The sequence below is a fragment of the Leucoraja erinacea genome, chromosome 36 (assembly GCF_028641065.1).
Source record: "Leucoraja erinacea ecotype New England chromosome 36, Leri_hhj_1, whole genome shotgun sequence".
NCBI lineage: Eukaryota > Metazoa > Chordata > Chondrichthyes > Rajiformes > Rajidae > Leucoraja > Leucoraja erinaceus.
The window spans coordinates 12,141,154-12,159,648 of NC_073412.1; the positions used below are offsets into that span (position 1 = coordinate 12,141,154).

The 18,495-nt window shown below is 45.5% G+C and overlaps 1 protein-coding gene across 3 annotated transcripts in view; it reads left to right on the plus strand.

Moving 5' to 3' along the window:
• LOC129713570 (death-associated protein kinase 2-like) overlaps positions 1-18,495 on the plus strand; it is a 129,261-nt gene that overhangs the window by 101,891 nt on the left and 8,875 nt on the right. For 2 of the 3 annotated variants that reach the window (XM_055662720.1, XM_055662719.1), the window contains exons 9-10: positions 634-679; positions 2,984-6,206. In XM_055662720.1, the coding sequence (XP_055518695.1) occupies positions 634-679; positions 2,984-3,625 (688 nt within the window). In that variant the 3' untranslated portion in view covers positions 3,626-6,206. Of the gene's footprint in view, positions 1-633; positions 680-2,983; positions 6,207-18,495 lie in introns of those variants that run through there. The other variant, XM_055662722.1, reaches the window with a different exon arrangement.

Consider the following 18,495-nt stretch of genomic DNA (forward strand, 5'->3'; position numbering starts at 1 on the left):
CCCTTGTTCAGGCAGAGAGCAAAGCGAAAGAGGGGGAACTATAGGCCGGTTTGCCTGACTTCAGTGGTTGGTAAGATTGTAGAGTCCATTATTAAGGATGAGGTTTCCAAGCACTTCGAAGCACATGATCAGATAGGCCAAAGTCAGCATGGTTTTGTGAAGGGAATATCTTGCCTGACAAATCTGTTGGAATTCTTTGAGGAAGTAAATAACAGGATAGATAAGGCAGGACAGGTAAGGCGGGAGAATGGTGTTGAGAGGGAAAGATCTATCAGCCACAAATTGTCTATTGATCATCAAAGCCATTGAGTAGACTCGACGGGCTGAATAGTCTAATTCTGCGGTTACACAAAAAAGCTGGAGAAACTCAGCGGGTGCAGCAGCATCTATGGAGCGAAGGAAATAGGCAACGTTTCGGGCCGAAACCCTTCTTCAGACTGCTCCTGTGACATGGACCCATTTGTGCGCAAATCCCAAACTTCCTTTTCATGGAAAGACTACGTCTTAGTCTAACAATGTTTTTATTATGTCATGTCATTTCATTTGGAAATAAGTCTTATTTCATTTGAAACCTGATTTAATTAGCAAGTAAATTTTTTGACCCAATTCTGAAAACTATTTTGTTTTATGCAGGAAAAGGCTCAACATAAAAGCTGCTCTTTCACACCCGTGGATAATGGTAAGTCTTAACACTAACACAATTTCTTATGATGTGTGTGTCATTGTTATCTGACTGACTATGTATTAACATGCATGTGTTGAAAAAAGTGCAGTGATTTTAATGTTGTAATTCTGCATGAACTATTAGAAACTTTACTCACTGAATTGTTCTTAAAATTGAAGGTGATTTTTGTATTTCATGTATTGTCCTGTTCTAACCCGTATTCCAGTTTTCCAAGGTATTCCAAAGGTTTTCCAAACCATATAGAAGTTTCAGTGATAGAATTCAAGTTGATATTCACAACAATTTATTGCACTGTAACACAACATTGGGCAAGTTGCCATACACGAGGAGAGCAGCGTATCAGCTGAAATGCATGGCTGATTCTGCAACAAAGTTCAGCAGACCCTTCCTGGAGACAGGATTCATTCATGTTGAATGCTCCTGGCATTCAGAGGATTGGGGAAGGAGGCAGCACAGTAGCAACATTGGCATTTGCGACAAGGACATGGAGCAGTTCAGTGGTGGCATCAACCCATGTAGCTGTGGTGTTGTTCAGAGGCACCATTCTCCTGCTGTGCCTTGCAGCACCTTGTGAATGAACCCCACCAGTGCTATCTAAGTGGACCATCTATTAGAATCATAGAGTGATACAGTGTGGAAACAGGCCCCTCAGCTCAACTTGCCCACACCGGCCAACATGTTCCATCTACACTAGTCATAGAGTGATACAGTGTGGAAACAGGCCCCTCAGCTCAACTTGCCCACACAGGCCAACATGTTCCATCTACACTAGTCATAGAGTGATACAGTGTGGAAACAGGCCCCTCAGCTCAACTTGCCCACACCGGCCAACATGTCCCATCTACACTAGCCCCACCTGCCTGCATTTGGTTCATATCCCTCCAAACTTGTCCTATTCATGTACCTGTCTAACTGTTTCTTAAACGTTGGGATAGTCCCAGTCTCAACTACCACCTCTGGCAGCTCATTCCATACACCCACCACCCTTTGTGTGGAAATGTTACCCCTCAGATTCCTAGTGAATCTTTTCCCCTTCACCTTGAACCTTTGTCCTCTGGTCCTCGATTCTACTCTGGGCAAGAAACTCTGTGCATCTACCCGATCTATTCCTCTCATGATTTTATACACTTCTATAAGATCAACCCTCATCCTCCTACGCTCCATGGAATAGAGACCCAGCCTACTCAACCTCTCCCTATAGCTCACACCGTTGAGTCCTGGCAACATCCTCATAAATATTTTCTGAACCCTTTCAAGCTTGACAATATCTTTCCTTATAACATGGTGCCCTGAACTGAACACACTACTCTAAATATGCTCACCAACGTCTTATACAACTGCAACATGACCTCCCAACTTCTATACTCAGTGCTGTCTAATGCCCCTGTCCCACTTAGGAAACCTGAACGGAAACCTCTGGAGACTTTGCGCCCTACCCAAGGTTTCCGTGCGGTTCCCGGAGGTTTTTGTCAGTCTCCCTACCTGCTTCCACTACCTGCAACCTCCGGCAACCACCTGCAACCTCCGGGAACCACTCGGAAACCTTGGGTGGGGTGCAAAGTCTCCAGAGGTTTCCGTTCAAGTTTCCTAAGTGGGACAGGGGCATAAGGGTACCAACTTCTGGTTGCTTTCGTCCAGCAGTTGGTAAGAGATTGTGAGTACTTGCACTTTTCCACAACTGCCTGAAGTTGCGTGAGTGTGAGATTGGTGAGCAGCAGTTGCCAATATGCTCTGCAGAACGTAGACACGAGGAACTGCAGATGCTGGAATCTTGAGAAAAATACACAAAGTGCTGGAGGAACTCAGCAAGTCAGGCAGCATCTGTGGAGGACATGGATAGGTGATGTTTCAGGTCGGGACCTTTCTTCAGGCTGACTGTAGTATGGAGAGTGGGGAGAAATAACTGGAAGTGGGACAAATGCCGGCAGCTGATTGTCTCAGGCAAGACAGCAACTCTACCGCTGCACCACAGTGCTGCCTAATCAAGTGAAGCACTGCATTACATGCGGCTGTTATTGCAAACTGTAACAAGGAAAATGACTGAAATTCTAATTCATATCACACACGGCACAGCAAACTAATACCACAGGTGTGCATGCACAGTGAGTAGTAAGTGTGGTTTGAAGTGTGTCTCTTGCACAACCGTTGACAGTGCAAGGCCGTGTGGAGTGGCGTTAACCCCAGTGGCTGCACAATGCTGGAGTTGCTCGCATCCCTGCATCCAGATTGTTCCCGCTGTGACCCCGGCCTCACCTTGCTTCACAATAATCTTGAACTCTTCCATCTGCCCCATCGAAGACTCACCAGACAGAGAGACAGAAGAGCAGGGAGAGCAAGAAGCAGGTGCGCAGGCAGTTAAAGACCAAGCGCTTGAAGGAATACACCATTAAGTCACACTCCAGCATGCCGCCGAATAACACCTACGTCAACTTTGAGAGGTTCGCCAGAGTGGTGGAGGACCTGTGTGTGATGGAGACTTCATTCAGCAATCTCACATCAGTAAATGACTCCCTCCAGGAAGACATTGATGCCCTCATCTCAATTTACAATGAAAAGGAATGCTGGTACAAGGAGGAGAACGAAAGTGTCCGGCATGATCTATCCCAGATAAGGTATGAATATCGCAAAGCTGAGTCCAGGAAGAAGCAGCTCCAAAACGAGATCAAAGGCATGAACAGCACGCTCAACGCAGTGGACGGGAAGTATGCTGAACTGAAGGGTCACTTTGAGTCTCTCCAGCAGGAGATCTCGGCGGAACTGAAGTGGGTGCAGGAAGTAATCAGCTCCTTCCAGGCGGAGCCGACCAGCCACGGCTACATGAGCGCAGACTTTGCGTCCGTCTTCAGCAAGGACCTGAATGAAACGTTGAAGGAGCTGCTGACTGGCCCGTGCGGTGGCGAGCTGATCACTAGCCCGAGTGCGATGCAACTCAGCCGCTAGTCTGGGGCACCTGACAATGCCATCGCCTCATGTGGTGCTGAACACCCCCCCCCCCTCCCTCGGCTGCTTGGTCCAACTCCACATAGACAGTAACTTCAGAACAAAGTGTTGATCAGTACGTACACGTGTGTGAGCAGATGTGGGAGAAGGCAGGAGAATGCGGGGAGGAGCGGGAGACGGATCAGCCATGATTTAATCAAGGAGTTGACTTGATGGGCCGAATGGCCTAATTCTACTCCTAGTCCTTATGACTTTGATTAGTATGGGTGTCGGGGGTTATGTGGAGAAGGCAGGAGAATGGGGTTAGGAGGGAGAGGTAGATCAGCCATGATTGAATGGTGGAGTAGACTTGATGGGCCGAATGGCCTAATTCTACTCCTATTCTTTATGACCTTATGACCATACAATGTGTATTTTATTTACCGGGTGAAAAGCTGATACTTAATGACCAAAGGTTTAATTTTTAAGTATTTACCTGGCTTCATAAGTGATAGGAGCCAGATTATAGACAATAGGCAATAGGTGCAGGAGTAGGCCATTCGGCCCTTCCTGCCAGCACCGTCATTCAATGTGATCACGGCTGATCATCCCCAATCAGTGCCCCGTTCCTGCCTTCTCCCCATATTCCCCAGAGAACCATTGCCCTCTGAGGCAGAGAATTCCACAGACTCACCACTCTCTGGGTGAAGAAGTTTCCTCATCTCCGCTCTAAATGGCTTACCCCTTATTCTGAAACTGTGGCCCCTGGTTCTGGACTCACCCAACATCAGGAACATGTTTCCTGCCTCTAGCTTGTCCAAACCCTTAATAATCTTATATGTTTCAATAAGATTCCCTCTCATCCTTCTAAACTCCAAAGTATACAAGCCCAGCTGCTCCATTCTCACAGTACACTGCGCTGCACTCCCTCAATAGCAAGAATTGAGGGATTGGGCCACTCAGCCCATCAAGACTACATTCTCCTGCCTTCTCCCCATAACCTCTGACACCCCTGGGATGGGATAATGAAAACTGATTCAACTTTTGTGACACTTCCCTGCACTTGTATTTATTAAGTTGAATGTAGCAAAAGTATTATTATATATTATACAATTATTTATTGTCATTTGAACCTCAAATGAAGTTCAAACGGAATTTGGTTTCTGCAGTCATACAACAAGAAAAGAACCAAGACACACAATTAACACAATTTACACAAACATCCATCACAGTGAATCTCCTCTTCACTGTGATGGAAGGCAAAGTCTTGTCTCTCCCCGTCTTCCATTCTTCTCCCGATGTTAAAGCCCCCGGCGGGCGATTGCAAGTCCAGCAGCTTTTAAAGCCGCGCCGGGCGATGTAAGGCCCCGCTCCGGGTCATTTTCAACCCCGCAACTCGGGCGGGAGAATTTGCCGTCGCGGGAGCTCCGAAAAGCGGTCTCCCACCAGGGACCCGCGAGCTCCCGATGTCACCGTCCACCGGGCCTGCGGCTGGAGCCTCCGAAGCTCCAAGGTCGGGTCGCAGCCGCGCGCCACCACAGCTCCCCACACTCCGAGGCCGGCCAGCTCCACGATGGGAAGTCCGCAGGCTCCGCGACTGGAGCCCTAGCTCGTTCCGGTTGGAGGCCGCTCCACGGTGCTAGGCCCCAACGACAACGGAGACCCGACAGGGAAAAGGTCGGGTCTCCTGTACAGGGAAGAGATTAAAAGTTTCCCCCCCACATATACACAGCTAAAAACAATATAAAAACCACAACAAACTATACATTCAACGGGGCACAAATAAACATTTTAAACAGGCAGACGGACTGCAGAGGCCGTTGCAACGTTGGTCCCGCCGCCCACCGTTAACAGCAGTGATATGTGGGTAAGTCTCTGAGAGAGTGGCCTGAGAGGGACGATGAGATGGAGAATCAGTGTTACTCTGATACAGCAGTTACTCTGAGTATCCACCCTTCAAATGTGGCTCCCCATTTAGAAAGTTGCATTTTCCAGATAATTAAAAAAGTGTGCAAACCTTAATGTGACCTGGTAACTTTATATATCCAACTGTATTTGCACTGTTAAATGAAGGATTTAGATCCAAGTTATGTGATGCTAAAATGTGTATCCATTCAGTAACGAGATTGGTCTCTGTGTGGCTGGTCGTGGATGATTTGTGATATTGAATACAGTCATAGAGTGATGCAATGTGGGAACAGGCCCTTCAGCCCAGCTAGTCCACACCGACCAACAGGCATGGAAATCGCTATCAAAATATGGAGGGGACCGGGGGACAGAGGGGACACAATTTCTTGGCGGCCGCGCGCGTATGCGCACACTCACACGCACGCGCACACTCACACGCACACGCGGGGCTTCGGAGGCTCAATCCAGCGCTAAATGCAGCTCAACTCTGCCTGTCTCGCCAGGTTAACCTACAGCCCTGCCTGGGCTAACGGGCCACCAGAGCTGCTTCTCCGCGCTGGCTGTAAACCTGGGCCATATTTCCCGCAAGTCCAGGCAGGGCTGTAGGCTAACCTGGCGGGACAGGCACAGTTGAGCTGGGTTTAGCGCTGCTTCTCTGCGCTGGCTGTGGGCCTGGGGGCACAGCTCCCATGTGACTCCCGACGTCTCTGGCCACCCGTGGGGGGGGGGGGGGGGGGGAGCACTCGAGTGGGGATGGGACAGCGCCGGAGAGCCGGGATCGATCCTGGCTGCGGATGAGGTGCAGGTCTGTGCCAAGAATGTTTTGGCACGTCTCCCTCCTCCAATTACCGCCCTGAATCATCATGTCCCGCCCCCATTGCCTGCTGACCGATGTCTCTATCGTCCAATCGGCTCCCTCGATCAGCAGTCCCACCCCCCACTGTCTCGCGGAAAGCGGAGATTTCACCGGGTTTTAAAATCCGGATTGCAAAAAATGGGGGGGATCGTCCCCCACCTCTCAAAACAGGGGGACGTGGCCCCCCCAACCCGGGATTTCCGCCCCCTGCCAACCAACATGTCCCATCTACACTAGTCCCACGCCTGCATTTGGCCCATATCCCTCAAACACTGCCCTATCCATGTATGTGTAGGAAGGAACTGCAGATGTTGGTTTAAAGCGAAGATAGACACAAAAAGCTGGAGTAACTCAGCGGAAAAGGCCGCATCTCTGGAGAAAGGAAATAGGTGACGTTTCGGTTCGGGACCCTTCTTCAGACCCTCCTCAGGAGGAGACAGAGATGCTGAAGGAGACTTCTTCAGTCCGAAGAAGGGTCTCGAACCGAAACGTCACCCATTCCTTCTCCCCAGAGATGCTGCCTGTCCCGCTGAGTTACTCCAGCATTTTGTGTCTATCTTCTATCCATGTATGTATACATCTATGTTGAATAAAACCCTCTCATCCATGGGGATAAAAAGAAAACATGTAAAACTGGATGGATCACTTGGCATTGAGTTTGCGCTGAAGGTAAAATAAAGATAAAGGGGGTGACTGTGCAAGATCCTCGTCACGAGTGTGAATGTCAAACAGTAGGCTGGCCGTGTCATCCACACAGAATCATAACTTTCAGCAAACACCTTGTAATTGGCCATCAATGGGAAGAAGATCTAGGCACCGAGTCCCATTCATTTTCCCATCAGCTTCCCCCTGAATTCTACCACTCACCTACACACTAGGTAATTGAAGCCCATTAACCCACCAACCCACATGTCTTTCGGATGAGGAAACCAGAGCTACTGGGAGATCCCCACAGTAGGAGGGAGAACGTGCAAACTCCACACAGAGAGCACCAGAGGCCGGGATTGATCCCGAGTGTGTGAAGCTATGAGACAGCAGCTTGATTAACTGCAACACTGTCCTGAGTGTGTTAACTTGATTAGATTAGCAACTTGCGAAGGAAGAAACTGCAGATGCTGGTTTACACTGAAGATAGACACAAAATGCTGGAGTAACTCAGCGGGTCAGGCAGCATCTCTGACTAGGAGGAATGGGTGATGTTTCGGGTTGAGACCCTGACATCTTAATGAGTTTGGCTCTTTAGTAGTCAGGGACAGGAGGCAGCATAGAAGCATAGAAAATGGTTGCAGGGGTAGGCCATTCGGCCCTTTGAGCCAGCACCGCCATCCAATATGATCATGGCTGATCATCCAGAATCAGTACCCTGTTCCTGACTTCTTCCCATATACCTTGATTCTGTTGGCCCTAACAGCTAAATCTAACTCTCTCTTGAAAACGATGAACATGACCAGCCAGGTAAAATCGACTGAATGAAATTCACGCTTAAAAATGATCATTTATCATATGCAGTGGACATATAATTTAACACTTTTCAAAATGAATCATTGTAAACACTGGGGGAAATTATATTCGAGGTCAAGATGACTTCCAAATAAATCAATCGCTCCATTTCTGGAACCAGAAAAAAGCTTTGGCCAGTTCAACAGGCAGCTGATGTTAACAGATTGAAATGATAACGGAACCATCTAGTTCTTATCATTGCATTTGTGTCACAGACTGGGGACAGCGTCTGTAAGTTGCCATGGACTGTGCTGCAGTGTAAATGCTAAAACACACATGGCAGATACTTCTTTTTAGCATGACATAGTACCTCAAATTAAATTAATAATAGTGAAAGATATTGAATCGGTGAAGTACAAGTTTTAGCTTGGTTTGGAGATACAGGGCTTTTTAGTTTTTTTAGAGAAACAGCACGGAAACTAGCCCTTCGTCCCAACGTGTCCGCTCCGACCAATGTTCCTCGCACACGAACACTACCCTACACACACTGGGGATAATTTACAATTATACCACGTCAATTAACCTACAAATCTGTACGTCTTTGGAGTGTGGGTGGAAACTGGAGCACCTGGAGAAAACCCACGCAGGTCATGGAGAGAACGTACAAATTCTGTACAGACAGCACCCGTAGTCAGGATCGAACCCAGCAACTCTACCACTTAATTTATTGAACTTTTTCTTATAGCCTCTAGCATCCTTTCAACCCAATTCACGCCTCAGAATTGGAAAACATTTAAATCATTTATTAATCTAAAACCACATCCACCCTATGCAATATTAATAAAAGCAATAATATTACTTTGTGACAAACAAACCAGTTACCTACCTCCCCGTTATCTTCTCTTCCTGCTTGTTTAAGAAGGAACTGCAGATGCTGGAAAAATCGAAGGTAGACAAAAATGCTGGAGAAACTCAGCGGGCGAGGCAGCATCTATGGAGCGAAGGAATAGGTGACGTTTCAGGTCGAGACCCTTCTTCAGACTGAGGTGGGCGGGAAGAAGAAGCATTCTCTTAATGCTTCCTCTTTTTAACCACGTGCCATTAACTCAGTGCGGTTTCTCCTCCTGAAGATGGTGACGACTCTGACGAGTATCATATTCTCACCAGATGGATTCATGTAACCAGCTGCCAGAGGTGGCATTTGTGGCCGGTACTAGTACAACTGAAGAAGGGTCTCGACCATAAACGTCACTCATTCCTTGTGCCTGTCCTGCTGAGATGCTGCCTGTCCCGCTGAGTTACTCCAGCATTTTGTGTCTACCTTCGATTTAAACCAGCACCTGAAGTTCTTTCTTACACAACAGCATCTGAAAGACAGGTACATGGATAGGAAATGGTTAAAGGGACATGGGCCAAATGCAAGCAAATGGGACTAGTTTGGACAGGGCATCCAGGTCAGCATGGATGAGTTGGGCGGAAGGGTCTCTTTCTATGCTCTATGGGTCTATTATACCCTCCCATTAAAATAACTTTCCCATGTAATACTTATAAAATACGCTCATAGAAGTAATATTTATATCTTCCAATTATATTTTGGCTCCAAGATGAAAAAATCCTATCAACTCCCTCATAATCCGATCATTTATCAGCCTAGTCATTTTCCAATAAAGTGTCCCAACCTGTTCAGTTTTGTAATAGTCTCTTTATTAAACTTGTAGATTTGTTAGTCTGCTCTAAACATTATCAATGAATCTACTAGTTGGTTTCAACAATGCCAATCAGACATCAGAATGGCTTTAATCTCTGGCAGGCTTCATAAAGTGTCAGCATAAATATGAACAGGCCTGAGTAAATACTCATTGTTTGCATCTTTGACAATTCTCCCCAGGAAACAGTCTTGCCCAAGCACAACAAATGCCTCCTAACTTCATCACATTAATTTACTGTACAAATCCCCAAACCTTTGACTTTTGAATATGCAAGGTTTTCCTCAAAGCTTTCAGCTTAGCCTGCTTTCTAGAATTAATCCTTTGGCCTAGCATGAAAGCTATATTGCCTGCACACAAATATCACCAGGTTTATACAAATATTTTTGCCAAAGGCCTCACTGTGTATTGAATCATGATTTAAAAAAATTGAATCATACATCATGGAAACGGGCCTTTTTGCCCACTGAGTCCATACCGACCTGCTTGCACTAGTTCATCCCACTTTCTTGTCCACTCCCTACACACTAGGGACAAATTACAGAGGCCAATTAACCTATGAGGGAGGAACTGCAGATGCTGGTTTAAACTGAGGATAGACACAAAAAGCTGGAGTCACTCAGCAGGTCAGGCAGCCTCTCTGGAGAAAAGAAATAGGTGATGTTTCGAGTCGAGACCCTTCTTCAGATTTGGGTTCCACAGGACAAGCATTCCTTCCTGCCACTAACGGAGGCATCACCACGCGCGCAAGTGGTCAAAGAGTAATTCAGACTCTTGGATTGCCTTATGTTGTCAAAGGATAGAAAATATTATTTGTTCACTCAACCCTAAGGTCTAAAAATCCCATCGTGACGTCTCATAAAACTCCAGTAATCTGCTCCACAATACCCAGAAATCTCAAGAGTTCATTAAATTTACAAGGTTATTGCTAAGACTCAAGGGTCTTGGGTACAGGGAGAGGTTGTGGTAGCTAGGACTTCAATCCCTGGAGTACAGGTTGCTGAGGGGTGATCTTACGCATGTGTACAAAAACACAGCAATAGATAGGGTGTGTGCACAGAAGGTTTTTCCCAGGATTGGGGAAATCAAGAACCAAGGGACCGAGGTTTAAGGTGAGAGGGGAAGAATTAAAAAGAACCAGAGGGGCAACTTTTTCCACACAGTGTAGGTGAGTGTATGGAACGAGCTGCCAGAGGAGGGAGTTGAGGCAGGTACAATAACAACAATTATAAGACACTTGGACAGAGACATGGATAGGAAAGGCTTTGAGGGATATGGATGAAATATAGGTAAATGGGACTCTTAGATAGGGCACCTTGATTGGCCTGTTTCTGTACTGTATGTATGTATTTGACTTTGATTCCATAAACCCCTTCAAACTGACCAGCACACTGGAAGATTTATTTTACAACTATTTCACATCTAAAATCAAAAGTGAATTAAATATATGACCAGGTATTAATAGGGGAACATCCATTAAATCAGCAGCACCACTAATATCCGCAGGGTGCCATGGTATTGGAGTCTTATTGCATTTACAGTTTATTCAGCCCAGTGCACGTACTTAGCCCCACTGACTACAAACTGTCAGGAAGGAACTGCAGATGCTGGTTTACACAGAAGATAGACACTAAAATCCTGGAGTAAGTCAGAGGGTCAGGCAGCATCTCTGGAGAGGAGGCAATCTGAAGAAGGGTCTCGACCCAAAACATCACCTGTGTAGGAAGAAACTGAAGATAGACACAAAACGCTGGAGTAACTCAGCAGGTCAAGCAGCATCCCTGGATAAAAGGAATGGGTGACGTTTAGGGTCGAGACCCTTCTTCAGACTGAGAGTCGGGGGTGAGGGTGACACAGCGATAAGGAAGTGTAAGGTGTGAAAATGAGATATCAAAGGAGATGTGGATCAAGGAAAATATATCATTGTTAGCTGGTAGGTGAAAGGTCAGCTCTTCCATTCCTCCAGAGATGATGCCTGATTCGCTGAGTTACTCCAGCATGTTGTGTCTAACTTTGGTTCAAAAAATATTAGTCTCGTTTCATGAAACTGTTCAAATGGAAACTTGTACTCATCGGAAATAACTTCCAGGGAGATCAAGTGAAGGTTTCTATGTGGAAGTAATGTAGTAATTTGTCAGTAAATTAAGATATTTTGAGATGCGACTTTCATTGACAAAGCCAGCATTGACCATTGTTTTACCATTTGCATGTTTTGTCCAAACCAATGCAGGTTTAAAATTATTTGGAAAGCTGGTGTCATTTGCAATGTATTTACTTTTTTGTGTATCATTGTGCCTATTGACAATATTGTCATGGATTTGGGAAAACTCATATTGGATGCCATTAGGTTACAACATGAAGAGTGAAGTCTGAAGAAGGATCGCAACCCAAAACGTCACCTATTCCTTATCTCCAGAGATGCTGCCTGACCTGCTGAGTTACTCCAGCACTTTGTGTCTATCTTCAGCCTACAACATGCACTGTGCCTCAGAGTAACAGTCAGAGAAATCCACCCTCTCCTGCTGAATCCCAGAGTCCGTCAGCTTCCTCTGAGTATTTCTATGCCATCTACCCAAGAATTTAACTAGAAAAGTGCCAGCAGGAGAATGTTTTCTTTAAGAAGCAGCAGCAGTGTGGTGTGTACACGACATCCACTGAATGGCAAATTGTCACACATCGCTGGGTGATTTGTATCAGCTCTTTTTTTTTAACCAAAAATAGATTTAATCAATAAATGCAGGATAATATGTGCAATACAAAACAATCCAAACAAACCCACCACCATAGTACAAAGTAAAACAAAAACTCTTAAATATCAAATATACTGAGTATCAAACAACTATGCTGCGATCCTCGTCAAGGGTACATTCCACCCCCTGTGGTGCCCAGCGGTCCCGGAAACCCCCCAGGGTGCCCGTGAACACGCATTGTCCCTGTATAACACCACCCCGCGCGGACGTAACCCCGGGCAAGGGGCAGGCAGCCGGCTCGGGCAAAGCCCTCTTTGTATCAGCATTGCTGTAAGCCTCACAAACATAGAGACTGGCCATCACCTGGGCTTCCAGGGTCTATTGCGTACTTGTGAGTTAAACCTGCCACAAAATCCTGGGGCCGATATATTGAGTGATTTATGTACCAGTGGGCACACACAGTATCAACCTCTTTGTTTTTCCAGAATGAATTAATGACACTTTATAGTCACATGTATCAAGTCACAGTGATATCCTTTGCCCTGCACACCCAGGGTATGCAAAGAGTCACCAACTAAAGGGCAACGACAAAGTTACAAGCATCCCATTTTAGCACAGAAGCTAGTGGCTTATTAACACTGCTGCAGTCTTTAGAAGGAAGTGGCCTCCACGGTGCAGTTCCAAGTCAAATTCAGTTTATTGTCACATACTGAAGGACAGTGAGGTTGCAGGTACAATATTTGCAGCAACATCACAGGTTAATGGTCTCAGGCAACACACAGTTAGAGTGGGAATTCTCGGATTTACGTACACCAACAATAAGAAATTCCTGCATGAAGTTGTGTTAGATAGAAGGGAAATGTGTAGATTCCCTTGTACCAGCTGCTCTTGTGTTTGTAGTGGTGGAGGTCAGAGGTTTTACTGACCACCCAGAGATTCAGAGACCTCCCAAGCTTCAGAGGTGAGGGAGACTGAAGAAGTCTTGTGTTTCCAGATGGTGCATCACGCAGTCCAAACTAAAGGCCACAGACCAGTCTGAAGAATATGCTTCAGTTCAAATGATCCTGCAGCCAATTTTTTTAGTTTAGAGATACAGCGCGGAAACAGGCCCTTCGGCCCACTGAGTCCGCACCAACCAGCGATCCCCGCACATTAACACTATCCTACACACACTAGGGACAATTGACATTTATACCAAGGCGATTCACCCGCAAACCTGTACGTCTTTTGACGTGTGGGAGAAAACCAAAGATCTCGGAGAAAACCCACGCAGGTCACGGGGAGAACGTACAAACTCCATACAGACAGCACCCGTAGTCAAGATTGAAACCGGGCCTCTGGTGCTGTAGCTCTGCGCCACCGTGCCGTACTGTGGGAACGTTTTCCATTTGTATTACACCTTTCTTCCCACTTGTCCTGGTCAGCCATGATCACATTGAATGGCTCGAAGGGCCGAATGGCCTACTCCTGCACCTATTGTATATTGTCGGGTGTCCTGCCCTGTCACTGATGTTGGGCAACTCTCCCTGAGCCACTGCCGTAGAGAGAATGGTGTAAATATGATAAACAGACATCGAACATACAGGTCTCAGATAAAGCTAGAAGCTGTGAATATAATTTGAGGCAAGTTTTATTGGAACGTTTAAGAAACATTTAGACAGCACCATGGACAGGGCAGGTTTAGAGGGATATGGGCCAAACGCAGGCAGGTAGGATTAGTTTAGGCGGGACATGTTGGCCGGTGTTGGCAAGTTGGGCCAAAGGGCCTGTTTCCACTCTGTAAACATAGAAAGGTAGAAAACAGGTGCTGGAGTAGGCCATTCGGCCCTTCGAGCCAGCACCGCCATTTAATATGATCATGGCTGATCATCCAACACCAGTACCCCGTTCCTGCTTTATCCCCATATCCCTTGATGGGCTAAATCTAACTCTCCCTTGAATACATTCAGTGAATTGGCCTCCTCTGCCTTCTGTGGCAGAGAATTCCACAGATTTACAACTCTCTGGGTGAAAAAGGTCTGTAGAACTGTATGAAATTATAATGAAACAAAACTAAAGGCCCCATATTGGAATAAATACGCATTACACGATACAAAACAGATGTTGCTGAGAGTGCAGATCAACGTAAATGATGATGAGCAGAGAGCCAGTGAAGAGGCAGTGGACTAGTGGACTAGTGTTCTGTAGTGGCAGTGTAGAGGCAGGCCTGAGTACTGAAGATGTCCTGACATTAAGGAGGATGGGAAACTGGAGGAAGTACTAGGTCTTAGCACAGCAGAGAATTTAGTGTTAGTGATACTGCATGGAAACAGGCCCTTCAGCCCACACCAACCAACATGTCCCATCTACACTAGTCGCACCTGCCTGCATTTGGCCCATATCCCTCTAAGCCTGTCCTATCCATGTACCTGTCCAAATGGCCTGACCATTGATCACCCGTTCACACTGGTTCTATCTTCATCCCACTTTCTCATCCACATTGGAGGCAATGTGCGGAGACTAATTAACTTACAAACCCGCACTTCTTTGGGGTGTGGGAGGAAACCCACGCGGTAAACCACGCGGCACATAGAGAGCATGCAAACTCCACACAGACAGCAGCCAAGGTCAGAGTTGAACCCGGGTCTCTGGCTCTGTAAGGCAGCAACTCTACTGGCTGTGCCACTGTTGGGCCTCAGCTCAATTATCAATGATATAAACACAGTTTGTGTGAAGATAAATAATAATGGCAAGACGTCACTTGTGTCATTGATGCATAGATCCTCAAACAGGATCCATGTGGTAGAACAAAGTATGAAGGCAGAAAGAACGGCAGCTTTCCAGAAAGATACATTAGTAATCGTGGCATATTTTGATCCAAACACTGACTGGAAAAATCGGATAACAAAGTAAGATGCTCATCGAGTGTTCTCGCGACAGAACATATATTCTGGAGCCGGCCGGACAGCTGATATTGTGCAGAGGGTGTTGGAGAGACCCCAGAGAGCATCCGTTATTGTATGGTTGCAATTTACATTCCGTTTAAAGGAGAGAAAAATGGGTCCAAAATTAGTATTTTAAACTTAGATTACACCATTTATGAGGACGTTAATACAGAGATAGCTAAAGGGAACAGAATCATTAGGTTAAAATATATATTAGAGGCATAGATAGGGTAGACAGTCAGAACCTTTTTCCCAGGATGGCAAAATAAAATACTACAGAGCAGAGCTTTAAGCTGAGAGGGGCAAAGTTTAAAAGAGATGTGTGGGGCAACGTTTTTTACATAGATGGTGATGAGAGCCTCGATGAGCTGCCAGGGTTGAGGCAGGTACACAGGACGAATTTAAGAGGCTTTTGGATAGAGACATGGATATACAGGGAATTGAGAAATATGGATTCTATGCATCCTTGGAATTATGTTCAGCGCAGACATTGTGGGCCGAAGGGCCTGTTCGTGTGCTGTACTGTTCTATGTTCTCTGATCTGACAATCAAGATTTAATGGGACCTTTCAAAGTAGGTACCCTCCAATAAGAAAGAAGAACTCAAAGGGGAGAATCCCTAATCTGCATTTTACTACATAAGTTAAAGGTACCTCTTCAAGCTTCATAAATATAACATCATGAAAAGGTAAGAAGATTGGATGGAATATAAAAATAACATCAGATGTTTCATCAGGGGGAATTATTAGACTCTGAGACAAAGCTACTCATAAATGTAACAACAGGTGGAAAGGGCATCAGTCACCATTAAACAAATGAGTTAACAAAGTGAATGTGGAAAGTGAGTCTGAAGAATTAATAATAGAAAATAAAATGGGAGATAGATTTAACACATATTTTGTGGGTTTTCAAGATAGAGGGGATGAATAACATTGCAAAAATGGCTGTAAATCAGGAATTGGAAGGGGTGGAGGAACTCGGGAAAATTCCTGTCACTGGAGAAATAGTTTGAGCTGTAGGCTGTACCTCCACATGGACTTCAGGTCCTGAAAAGTGGCGATTGAGTTGGTTTAGTTTAGAGATACAGCACGGAAATAGGCCCTTCGGCCCCCCGAGTCCACACCGACCAGCGATCCCCGCACACTAACACTACCCTACACACACTGGGGACAAGTTACATTTATACCCAGCCAATTAACCTACAAACCTGTACGCCTTTGGACTGTGGGAAAGATCTTGGAGAAAACCCACGCGGTCATGGGGAGAACGTACAAACTTCGTACAGACAGCACCTGTAGTCAGGATGGAACCCGGGTCTCTGGCGCTGTGAGGCAGCAACTCTACCGCTGCGCCACCGTGCCACCCCATTGTCCATTTTGTCAGGGGAAAATAAAAGAAGCATGTTATTTGAACACCTGCAGAGCTATGAGCTGCGGAGGATCTGGGTGCTTAGAACATGATTAAATAAAGGCTCGTTAGCAATTGCAGTGGGTAATTAAGAAGTCTAACAGAAATGTAAGGAAAATTAAATACTGAAATCTGGAGTTATGTATCAGTTATATGGGGGAGTGCTGTTGGTGATATAGTTGTTGGTGGGACCACATCTGGATTCTCAGTGATGGTCTCCTTATTTAAGGAAGGACGTTGATTCACTGGATACAGTTGGGAGAAGGTTAATCAGACTAATACTAGGAAGGAAAAGGTTATCATGGGACAGATTAGGGTTTGAGCTGGTGTTCAGAAGAGGAAAGGGCCATTGGATTGAAACACAGGAGATCCTGACAGACCCTTGACGTAGGAGTATCTAGAATGGGGATCACTGTTTAGAAAAATTAAGACAGGGACGGGAGGAATCTCCTTCTCCCAAAAAGTCATGAGATTTTGGGACCATCTTCCTGAAAGGAAATTGGAAGCAGGACTTTAAATATTTTTGAGACAGAGGTAGGTGGAGAGATATTTGGTAGCAAGGGGGTGAAAGGTTACTGTGGATTGACAAGAATGTAAAATGGGGAGTCTACTAATTTCCTGAGATCCCTGTCAGACTCTTTGCTGCACAAACATCTCCCCAATATCTAGCTATCTATCTTCTAACTATCTTCTATCTATCTATACATAACTAAAACTCTGATCTTGTGCTCTTCCGGTTTGCGTGGTATTACTATTTGCGCAAAAGTGGTACGCGATAGCGCTACGATTTTTTGCTAACTCACTCACCGTTCTCCTGTGCTGCGAGTGCAACAAGTTCCGTTCCGATCGGTGGCATATTATAAAAGTTAGCGAGGTTTAAACATCTTTAAAACGGCGCGTTGGCAGATTGGCCTCCGCTCCTGTCAGTCACCCGGGACGGTGACGCCCCTTTTGGTAGGATGGTTCAGTTGCCTGATAACAGCTGGGAAGGAACTGTCCCTGAATCTGGAGGTGTGCGTTTTCACACTTCTGTACCTTTTGCCTGATGGGAGAGGGGAGAAGAGGGAGTGGCCTGGGTGCTTGACTCGTCCTTGATTATGCTGCTGGCCTTGCCGAGGCAGCGGGAGGTATGAATGGAGTCAATGGGAGGGAGGTTGGTTTGTGTGACGGTTTGGGCTGCATCCACAATTCCCTGCAATTTCCTACGATCTTGGATGGAGCCGTTCCCAAACCGTGCTGTGATGCATCCCGATAAAATGCTTTCTTTTTTTTTTTTGTTTTTGTTTTTTTTTTGTTTTGTTTATTTTATTAGAAGTTAATACAGCACAAAACAGTACAGTGGCACCTAATTTTAGGTGCCAACTATGTAATACCGTAATCCATTCTATGTACAACCTCTAGTTTAATGTTATAAGAAGGAAGTAAGCAGAACAAGAAAAAGAAAACAATAGAAAGGGGAAAAAGTGGAAAAATAGATGGTAGAGAGTAGAAAAACGTGAAGTGTGTATATAAAAAATAAAAAAAGGAAGAGAGAAAGTGGAAAGTAGAAATAGAAGAGAAGGCCCCTTAAAAGAGAATTTTTCAAATCTGTATTCGGAGATGTAGCTCTATCATGAACTGAAATCAGCATGGCACCGCTGCATCACATGATTCCAAAAAGTCGATGAAAGGAGACCACTCTTTAAGAATTGTATTTACATTAGTCGGAGTCTTTTCTTCAAGGCGTCCTAATCAAACTTGGTGTGGTTGTTTTGGAACCGTATCTTTCCACTTCATTTTGATCTGCCGTCAATATAATCCATTCCGTTTTGGGTTCTATTCTTGACTTGAAAATCTTTGTAAATATATCAAATATATCACTCCAAAATTTCATTCAACTTTGTACATCCAACAAATGAGTGTGTTATATTAGCGTTTTGAAACAAACATTTATCAGAGGTTTGGATAAAAATTTATTCAAC